The sequence below is a fragment of the Crocodylus porosus genome, unplaced genomic scaffold, assembly GCF_001723895.1.
Source record: "Crocodylus porosus isolate Cpor-Errol unplaced genomic scaffold, CroPor_comp1, whole genome shotgun sequence".
Taxonomy (NCBI): Eukaryota; Metazoa; Chordata; order Crocodylia; family Crocodylidae; genus Crocodylus; species Crocodylus porosus.
The window spans coordinates 1,442,771-1,452,623 of record NW_017728945.1 but is presented as its reverse complement, the minus strand read 5'-3'; the positions used below and the strand labels follow the sequence as shown (position 1 = coordinate 1,452,623).

General features: G+C 65.9%; 2 protein-coding genes across 3 annotated transcripts in view; one reads left to right on the top strand and one right to left on the bottom strand.

The window, feature by feature from the left end:
• LOC109320471 (transducin-like enhancer protein 1) overlaps positions 1–6,156 on the top strand; it is a 13,698-nt gene extending 7,542 nt beyond the window's left edge. For both annotated transcript variants that reach the window (XM_019550586.1, XM_019550585.1), the window contains exons 9-20: positions 600–704; positions 855–899; positions 1,308–1,463; positions 1,944–2,085; positions 2,353–2,531; positions 2,622–2,698; positions 3,006–3,255; positions 4,356–4,603; positions 4,722–4,869; positions 4,947–5,097; positions 5,385–5,461; positions 5,689–6,156. In XM_019550586.1, coding sequence (XP_019406131.1) covers positions 600–704; positions 855–899; positions 1,308–1,463; positions 1,944–2,085; positions 2,353–2,531; positions 2,622–2,698; positions 3,006–3,255; positions 4,356–4,603; positions 4,722–4,869; positions 4,947–5,097; positions 5,385–5,461; positions 5,689–5,796 — 1,686 coding nt within the window. In that variant the 3' untranslated portion in view covers positions 5,797–6,156. The remainder of the gene's footprint in view (positions 1–599; positions 705–854; positions 900–1,307; positions 1,464–1,943; positions 2,086–2,352; positions 2,532–2,621; positions 2,699–3,005; positions 3,256–4,355; positions 4,604–4,721; positions 4,870–4,946; positions 5,098–5,384; positions 5,462–5,688) is intronic.
• A 1,930-nt stretch (positions 6,157–8,086) lies between these two features.
• Positions 8,087–9,853, bottom strand: part of LOC109320535 (transducin-like enhancer protein 2) — an 11,304-nt gene continuing 9,537 nt past the window's right edge. The window contains exons 10-15 of the mRNA XM_019550676.1: positions 9,782–9,850; positions 9,311–9,558; positions 8,998–9,145; positions 8,759–8,909; positions 8,327–8,403; positions 8,087–8,194 (exon numbers count right to left, since the gene is read on the bottom strand). Coding sequence (XP_019406221.1) covers positions 8,087–8,194; positions 8,327–8,403; positions 8,759–8,909; positions 8,998–9,145; positions 9,311–9,558; positions 9,782–9,850 — 801 coding nt within the window. The remainder of the gene's footprint in view (positions 8,195–8,326; positions 8,404–8,758; positions 8,910–8,997; positions 9,146–9,310; positions 9,559–9,781; positions 9,851–9,853) is intronic.

The window sequence follows — 9,853 nt, the reverse complement described above, 5'->3', positions numbered from 1 at the left end:
GAGGGCTGCGGCGAGGGGGGCCACTGGGGCTTGCAGCCGTAAGCAGCATCCTGTGCGAGCGAGCAGCGGGTAACGAGCTGGCAGCCCGCCAGGCAGCCAAGGTCACTGCTGAGCGCCGACCCCTTCTCTGCGGGGGCACCTGTGCTGCGGGGGGGCCTGGCTTCCACTGGGGCTTGCAAGCTGTGCGCACCCCGGAAAGCAGCTGAATTTGAGGGGGGCTGGGGGGCTGGCAGCACAGCCGAGCTACCCCCAGCTCCAAGATAGTTTGATGCCCCCAGTGCGCACGTGGAGGGGCCTGGGCTGCGTCTGAACCCTTGTGCGCCTGCGGGAGGCAGAGGAAGCTCCGAGCTGCATGGGGGGAGGGAAACTGAGGCAGAGGAGCCGGCACGTGCCCCGCAGGGGAGTGGGGATCGGGAGGGCTCTTGGTAGCACCACCCCAGGCCCCGGGGGGCTTCTGCACTGCTACCCCACCTCTGCTGCAAGGGGAGCAGGGGCATCTATGGGGCTGATCCCTCTTGAAGAGGGGGGTTGGGGTGGGATTAGCCCCGCGCCAGCTGTCTCAGTCTCCGGAGGCATCGGCTCTTGCTTCCCTTTCCCAGAGCGCCCTGGCGCTGCCCAACGGGGAGCGGACCCGCACCCTCTCCGACTACCTGAGCGGCAGCAAGAAGAGGAAGGTGGAGGAGAAGGACTTCGTCACCGACTACGTGAGCAGCCCCCGCCCGCCTGAGGGTGGTGGGGGGCAGAACGGGGGGCCTGTGGCTGGTGCTCCCGACCTGGGGCTGAATCATTGGGTTTGCATTGGCCTGGGGGCTGGGTCCTGATCCTGGACCCACGTGCCCCTCTCTGCATTTCAGGGCAGCGATGCAGACAAGAGTGAGGACAACCTGGTGGTGGACGAGGTTGGTGCTTCGGGGCTTGTGGGGAGGGGAATCTACCGCTGCCGCCACCCCGCTAGTCCAGCCCCGGCTGAGACGATTTATCGGTTTGGAATTGGGGTCAGGCTTAGCCTGAGAGGATTTCCAAGGGCCTGGGGTCTCTGCTTTTAGGGAGGTGGGGGAAGGGATCTCTGGGGTTAAACTGGCCTTTGGATGCAAAGGTCACATGCACATATGACAGGGCCCAGGAGTCCTGCTTAGGCCCACAAAGCCCTGAGGGTGGGAGCAGAAACCTGCTGTCCTTCCCCTGCTAGACCCTGCTGCCTCCCAGCTCTGAGAGGAGTCCGCCCAGCCGGTGGCTGTGCTCTGGTTTCACTGGGGGCATCCGGCCTGGGTGCTCTAATGCCCTCTCGCCCCACCCTTGTCCCACAGGACCCGGCATCCCCTCACAGCGTCCACTCGTACTCGTCGCGGGAGAACGGGGCAGAGAAGGGACCGCTGGGGCGCAAGGAGGCCATGCCACTCAGCCCCACCTCCATGGCCTCGTCCCGCAGCACTTCCCCATCCCGGAGCAAGGACCCACCCACGGTACATGGGGCCGCCGCGGGGAGGGCTGCACTTGGTGGGTGCTGTTCGTGTCCAGTGGGCAGGGGAGGGATGTGGGGCAGATCAGAATCAGGCCCTTGGGCAAGCGGGCACCTGAAGGTCCTGGGGAAAGACAGCCCTGGAGAGGGTCCCCTGATGGCTCTTGCCCTCTGCAGATGGCAGCTGCTTCTCTTCCAGCACCATGGGCACATTTGTGTTGGAGCAGCCACAGAGCTGGGGCTGTTACCCCTGCTGCCACCGGGCCCCACAGATGGGCATGACTATGCCCTGGAGGGAGACAGCTCCCTGAGCCCAGCTTCCCAGGGTGCCAGGGCTTCAGGATCCCAGAGAAGCAGCAGCTTGACCGGTGCCCAGCTGGGTGCAGCAGGGAGGTGGCCATGAGCACGGAGGCGGCTGTTCCGGGGGAGGGCAGATGGGAGCGCTGGGGCATCCGGGCACTGAGCGCATCTCCTGCCTGGGCAGGTGGAGAAGGCCGGGACGCCCGGCTTGAAGTCCAGCACCCCGACATCGCAGGGCGAGTCCGCGGGCCCCGGCTCCAGTAGCAGCAGCAGTGTCGGGCAGCAGTTCCGCCCGAGCGCCGCCAAGACCTCGGTGGATTCGCTGGGTAACGGGGCTGGCGGGCGGCGTGGGGAGCTCCGGCCCAGCCTGGCAGGGCCCTCGGGGTCGCAGCCTGTGGGGCAGGCGGCCTTGCTCCCACAGGGGCTGGTGGCTGCTGGAGCTGCCTATGGCCTGTGCATCGCACCCAGGGGCAGTCCTAGCTGCAGAGGAGGCCAGGCCTGTCTCCACCAGGGCTGTGACTGGTCGCCACCCCTCCCCTGCCATCTTCCGGTGCGGGTGCCCGAGGCTTCTCCAACGCCCTCTGTCTCCCCAGCGCTGGGCCTGAGGAACCCGCTGGCCATGCAGAGCTCATACCCGGCAGCCTTTAGCATGGCCCACTCCTCCGTCAACGGCGACATGGCCGGTGCCGGCACCTACGCGGGGCTTCAGCTCATGTCCCCACAGCTTAACGGGGCGGCCGCGGCAACCGGTGGCTATGGCCGTTCTCCTCTGGTGAGTGTCCCCCCTTGCAGTGGGGAGGGGCTCTGGGCACTGCCCCCAGGCACTAACAGGCTTCCTCCTGTCTCCGCTTTGCTTTGCTAGGTGGGCTATGACCCCCATCCCCACATGCGCGTGCCCGGGCTGGCGGCTGGCATGCAGGCGGGGACCTCGGGCAAGCCGTAAGTGGGTGCTTGGATGGGGGCAGGGGAGAGAGACCTGACTTGGGGGTCGCGTGATGGGGGTTCCCTTGCATCGGCCATGGGCACAGCCCCCTCTGGGTGAGTGTCCAGGCTGCTCAGGGCCAAAGTTGACAGACGCGGGGCAACCCCCCCATGCGTGGCAATGTCTCGACCCTGCTTGGCTCTGAAGACCTGTCGGATGCAATGCTGGGCTTGTCTCTGGCACTGCAGGACTTGGGAGTATCCCTACCAGCCAGTGGGGCTGTGCCCGGGATGTTGGTCTCAGCTTCCCCCATCCCCCCTGCAGAGCCTACTCCTTCCACGTGAGCGCCGACGGGCAGATGCAGCCGGTGCCCTTCCCCCCCGATGCCCTCCTGGGCTCCGGCATCCCCCGGCATGCCCGGCAGCTGCACACCCTGACCCACGGCGAGGTGGTCTGCGCCGTCACCATCAGCAACTCCACGCGGCACGTCTACACGGGTGGCAAGGGCTGCGTGAAGGTGTGGGACGTGGGGCAGCCGGGCACCAAGACGCCCGTAGCCCAGCTGGACTGCCTGGTACGGGCAAGGGCAGGGGGAGAAGGAGAAGCGGGGGGGCGACCAGTGCAACTGGTGTTGGGACCAACTCCCCCCAGTGGAGTAAAGCTCTGCATGGGCAGGCATGGACCTCTTGAGCTTTTACACCAGGGAAGGATCTCGGGCTGGGATGGAGCAGGTTCTGCCATCACGCATTCCTGCCCCTGCCCTTTCCCCACCCTGGCTGGGTGGGCTGGACAGGGAAGCAGGGGCTCAGCGTGAGGGGGTCTCTGTCTGTCTGAGCTGCTCCCTGCTTGGTCCCCGTCTCCACTGCCCCGCTCCTGCACGTCCCCAAGCAGGGGTGCACCCCAGGGTGGGCTGCTGGGTTTACAGAGGTCTCAGGGCATCCTCTGCTCTGTAGGCAGGACCATGTGCGAGCCTGCTGGGGTGAGCAGTAGGGCATCACCCCCTGGGCACCCCTGGGCCTCAATGCCCCATGCACCCTCCGGCTCCTCTGGGGTGAAATATGGCTTCTGCCCCTGTAGCGGTTTGAGACAGGAGGTGAGCCCTATCACGGGACCCGGATTTGTCATATGCAAAAAGTGCATGTAGAAAAGCTGGAAAACAGGATGGTGAACCCAGGAGCTCTCCCAGGCTGTGCTGGGGGCAGCAGGTGATTTCCCCAGCAGTATTTTTTTAACCTCCACTGTGCTGGATTGCAAGTACTGCTACGTGTCCTACACCATGTTCCCCTCCCCTGCTGGCTGGGGGCCATGTGTGGATGTGTGAACAAGGAAGCTGATGAGCAGGTGGGAGCCTCCCCGGCTGCCTTGTTGACCCTGGCAATGAACTTGAACCCCCAGGCTCCCACTCTGTGCTTCCCTTCCTCTGCCAGCCACGCCTGTGGCCCAGCTCCCAGAGGTGCTGGCATTGATGGGGCACAGGAGAAGCTCAGGGCTCCTTGTGCCAGCGGGGTGTTGGTCGTGGTGCGGGTAGCCAGGTCTCTGCCCACCATCCCCCATGCGCAGAGGTGGCTGAGAGCTGCCCACAGCCCGCACTAAGGAGGATGCAGTTGGCTGCACGAGGGGAGGGAGGTTTTATGAGCTGGTGGAGAAGCTGACTCTGCTGTCCCCCCACCCCAGAACCGCGACAACTACATCCGGTCTTGCAAGCTCCTGCCGGACGGCCGCAGCCTCATCGTGGGGGGGGAAGCCAGCACCTTGTCCATCTGGGACCTGGCCGCCCCCACCCCGCGCATCAAGGCCGAGCTGACCTCCTCGGCGCCCGCCTGCTACGCCCTGGCCATCAGCCCCGACGCCAAGGTCTGCTTCTCCTGCTGCAGCGACGGCAACATCGTCGTGTGGGACCTGCAGAACCAGACGCTGGTCCGGTGAGTTGGGGGTGCCGTTCCTGGGTGATCCCAGCATGCAGGGGGGCAGGCGCTGGGGCTGCCCCTACACCAACCCATGCTTTGACACCTGCTCTTTCTCCCTTTCCCTTTGCTCCAGGCAGTTCCAGGGCCACACGGACGGCGCCAGCTGCATCGACATCTCCAACGATGGCACCAAGCTGTGGACGGGGGGGCTGGACAACACCGTGCGGTGCTGGGACCTGCGGGAGGGGCGCCAGCTGCAGCAGCACGACTTCAGCTCCCAGGTGGGTGCCCAAACCCTGGAGGGCAGGGGCCCCCTTAACCGGCAGCAGGCACAGTCTGACTCTGCCTCCTTTTGCAGATCTTCTCGCTGGGGTACTGCCCCACGGGCGAGTGGCTGGCCGTGGGCATGGAGAGCAGCAACGTGGAGATCCTGCACGTCACCAAGCCCGACAAGTACCAGCTGCACCTGCACGAGAGCTGCGTCCTCTCGCTCAAGTTTGCTGCCTGCGGTGAGAGACTTGGGGCCACGGGGGAGCCAGACCACAGGCTGTGGGCTGCAGCACCTTGTGCATTTCTCTTTCCCTCCGCCCCACTTTGCGACCTGCCTCGACTCACCCTCTGCCCTCTCCTCCCCACCAGCCAGGAGATGGTCTTTTACTTTCGTTGCAGCACCTGCCTTTCCTGCAGTGATCCCTTCTCACCTACCAAGGCCTTCTGCTCTAGGGGCTGGAGAGAGGCAGCCCCCCGACCCCTTGTGTCCAGGAGGGGGTCACTCATTGATGCTCTCTCCCCGCAGGCAAGTGGTTTGTGAGCACGGGGAAGGACAACCTGCTCAACGCCTGGAGGACGCCGTACGGCGCCAGCATCTTCCAGGTGAGAACGGGTGATGTGTCCTGGCAGGGAAGTGGCCAGTGAGGGGTTAAATCTTTATGGGGGTGGCTTGAGGGGGTGGCACTTACCTGGGGAACAATGGGCTGGCCCTGCCCAGAGCAGCCCCCGGACCAGCCCAGTATCAGTCATGCTGCCGGAGCTGGGAGGGGTGGGGATGGGAAGGATGCTGAGCCACCTCCCGATCCCAACCCCATCCCACCCCCTTGCAGTCCAAGGAATCCTCCTCCGTCCTCAGCTGCGACGTCTCCACCGACGACCAGTTCATCGTCACCGGCTCCGGGGACAAGAAGGCCACCGTGTACGAGGTCATTTACTGAGCTCTGATGGCTGGGGGGGCCCCAGGGCCCCCATCCCACCCCCACCGCCCCTCTGTCTGGATGCAGCTGCGACGGCCATTTCCAAAGACCCCCCCTTCCCCTCCCAGCTGGGATGTGGGGCGGTGCTGAGCTGTGGGGGTCCCCACCAGGACCCCCCCTTCGCCTACAGGGGCTCAGGGGTGCTGGCGGTGTGGCTCACGGTCCCAGGACTCTGCCTCTGCTCCCATTGGGTTTCTGCTTCGGACTCCGGCAGCTGTTGGGGATTTTTTTTTTACCGGCTCTTTTTTGTTGCTGCCGGGGCCGGGCGGGTGGCGCCAGGGCCGGCGTCTAGGTTGTATTTAATAAAAAAGAGAAAACAGCGCTGAGGTCCCTGGCTAGGGCAAGAGCTGAGGCTGTGGTGTTGCGATGGGGCAGCGGGGCTCTGCCACGGCCTGGGACCCTGCTCGCTTGAGACGACGGCGCCTGGGGGGTTTTGGAGTGAGCCCCACTTCCTGGCCACAGTGCATCCCTCCCCCGAAGGGAGCCCCTGCCTCGCTTCTCCGCTGCTCTTCTCCAACCTGCTCCTGGGGCTAAGGCCCAGCCCTGCCCACGGGCTGCACCCTGGCCCTCTCGTTGGCCGTGATCTTTCCAGGTGCTGGTGCTAGCTGTGGTGTCATCCATGCGCTCTGCCTCGGGTTGTGGGGAAGCAGGGGTGGCTGCTGTGTCCCTGTGCCCTGGGGCCAGGGGTGTCCATAGCTGGGAGGAGCCATCTCAGCCATGCACTGCTGGTGCCATCCTGTCTCAGGGGCGGAGGCCATGTGGTCTGGGGGCACCAGGCACCCGCTTCCCTTTGGCAGGGGGCCTGTAGCATCCCGGCAGCCATCTGAGGTAGAAGGACCTGCCAAGGCAAGGGAGCCTGTGGCTGCTATCCCAGGCAGATCTCAGACTCCGTTACCTGTAGCCATGGGGGATGTTGCAACCATCCTGGGGCAGTGACGGGCCCCCTCTGCCTGCTGGTGCTGCTCAGCCAGTCCCTTTAGTCCCCTGCCATTGCCTTCATTGCTTGCAAGCAAGCCCCCTGGGTCCTGCGGGAAGCCCTGGAGCAAAACCCTCTTCCTCCCAACACTCGCTGCAGGTCGCAGCAGGAGGGGAAGGGCACAGCAGTGAGCCTGTTCTTCCTTCAGGTCTGCTGCCAGTGCCCACAGGCTACGGGCAGGGAGGGGGCAGGTGCAGAAGCAGGGATCCAGGACCCAGGGCCTTGCCTTACTCCCCGCTGGCCCCTGGCTGCAGCTGCTAGGTCTGAGCTGGAACAGGTTCCCCCCAAGCCTGCACATGGGGCTTGGGGCCCCTGCCCCCAGGCCTGGGGGTGCATCGCTCCAGGGGGCTGGATGGGGGAGGCATTCCTACCACCAGCATAGACTAGGGGCCAGGGGGAGGAGGGGTTCCCCTGTGCTGGGTGCAGATCCCTGCACAGCTAGAGACAGGCCAGCTTCTCCCCTGCGATGGGGCTGGGCACAGAGATGCGGTGCCCGGCCTCAGTGCCTCCAGGAAGACGGACCTCGTGCCTGTCCTGCGCATGTAAGCTCAAGCTAGGAGGCTGTGGGGGCTGGCAGAGGCCTAGGCTATCATCCCTGGGCTCCTAGCCCCCAGCCCAGGGCTGCCCCCACAAGCCCCAGAGGCCTGCAGCCCATCTCAGCGGCTCCACAACCATCGCCGGACGTGGGCAGCGGTGCGGGGGTGTCCCGCAGTTTCTGCTGGGGCAGGCTCACGGTGGTTTCGGGGCCTCGCTCCTCCCCAAGCCCCGTGGTCCCAGGCTGGGCTGATGCAGCGGACGCCTAAAATGAGCAGATGTCCAGGCAGGCAGAAAATCCAAAGTGTTTATTGGGACGGGGTGGGCACGTGGCCTCGCCTGGCACTCGTGGGCTGGGGGAAAGGCGGGTGCTGAATCAGTAGCAAATTGGGTGGAGAAAGACCTGGCCTCAGCCCCAGCCCGTTCCCTGCCCCCTGCTCTCTTCCTCAGCCCTCTGACCATCCCCAAAGGCTGGGGAGAGAGCAGGGGCCCTGCCCCAGACCCTAGCCTGCCGCGGCTGCCGGGAAGGGAATGCAGGGAGGACGAGGCTCGCTGCTTCCCCAGGGCGGCTGTTCATCCACCTGCCGCGTGGGCAGCCGTGGGGAAGTCTGCACTGCTGCACAAGGGAGCCCCGCTCCCCTCCACCACGAGGCAGCCCCGGAGCTGACGGCAAGGGGATGGATGCCTCCGGGCCTGGCTTTGGTCAAGGGTCCCAGCGGGGTGGGGGGAGCCCCCGGCCTCTCAGTACACCACCTCATAGACCGTGGCCTTCTTGTCGCCGGAGCCCGTGACAATGAACTTGTCGTTGACGGAGATGTCGCAGCTCAGCACCGACGAGGACTCTTTGGACTGCAGGACGGGAGAGCGGGGTTAGCACGAGGGGCAGCTTTAGGCCAGCCCCACCTCCCTGATGCCCAGGCCTGGTGGGGCCACTGCCTCGCGGCTCCCACCCGAGGAGGCGACAGCCGTGCCCTGGCCCACCTGGAAGATGCTGGCGCCATACGGCGTCCTCCAGGCGTTGAGCAGGTTGTCCTTCCCCGTGCTCACGAACCACTTGCCTGCAGGGGGAGAGCCCAGGTGAGCAGGGCCAGCCCCCAAGCTGCCCCGCGGGGAACCAGCTGCCCCGGGGGAGTGGGACCATGGGGGCAGCTCCTGCCGGGATGTGCGGGCAGGGCTGGGGAAAGGAAACCGCCTACGCAGCCTGCCCGGCTCCGGAGACTTGGCAGAGCAGCGTGTCAGCCGTGCCCGGAGACCCTGCCCCAAATCAGGGCTACCCTGAGTCTTGACCCTCCCTCCCCCCGGCAGCCCAAGAAGGGAGGAGGATGGGGACAGAGGTCCCTGGCAACCCCAGCCTCGAGCCTCCCGGCCCTGCAGCCCCGTGCCCGGGCGCGCACGGTCCCCGCCGGCTCTCACCGCAGGCGGCGAACTTGAGCGAGAGGACGCAGCTCTCGTGCAGGTGCAGCTGGTACTTCTCGGGCTTGGTGACGTGCAGGATCTCCACGTTGCTGCTCTCCATGCCCACGGCCAGCCACTCGCCCGTGGGGCAGTACCCCAGCGAGAAGATCTGCAAAAGGAGGCAGAGTCAGGCCGTGCCTGGGGGGGCAGATTTCCAAAGGCCTCGCTCCCTTGCTCTCCAGGGTTTGGGCACCCACCTGGGAGCTGAAGTCGTGCTGCTGCAGCTGGCGCCCCTCCCGCAGGTCCCAGCACCGCACGGTGTTGTCCAGCCCCCCCGTCCACAGCTTGGTGCCGTAGTTGGAGATGTCGATGCAGCTGGCGCCGTCCGTGTGGCCCTGGAACTGCCTGGAGCAGGGGGACGGGGAGAGACTGGGCATCAGGGGACTTGCCTTTGGCACTGACTTCCTAGGCTGGAAAACGGCCTAATGAAGGGTCCTTCCGTTGCTCAGCCCCCAGCCAGGGGCGAGGGCAGTGCCAGGGCAGGCCTGGATGGGGGAGCCCCTCACTCACCGCACCATGGTCTGGTTCTGCAGGTCCCACACGACGATGTTGCCGTCGCTGCAGCAGGAGAAGCAGACCTTGGCGTCGGGGCTGATGGCCAGGGCGTAGCAGGCGGGCGCCGAGGAGGTCAGCTCGGCCTTGATGCGCGGGGTGGGGGCGGCCAGGTCCCAGATGGACAAGGTGCTGGCTTCCCCCCCCACGATGAGGCTGTGCCCGTCTGGCAGGAGCTTGCAAGACCGGATGTAGTTGTCGCGGTTCTGCGCAGGGGCCGGAGAGCGGTGGTCAGTGATCTGGGGCTCTGGGGGGTGCCCGGCCCACTGCACCCCTTACCGCAACTCAGCCCTCACCCCCTGCTCCAGATCCTCCACTGGTGCAAAAGCCTGCCCACGCGGTGCTTTACCCCTTGGGGGGAGTTGGCCCCACTACTCTGGTTGCACTGGTCCCCGCTACCCTCCCTCGGCCCCTTCCCCCGCCCCGTACCAGGCAGTCCAGCTGCGCCACGGGCGTCTTGGTGCCCGGCTGCCCCACGTCCCACACCTTCACGCAGCCCTT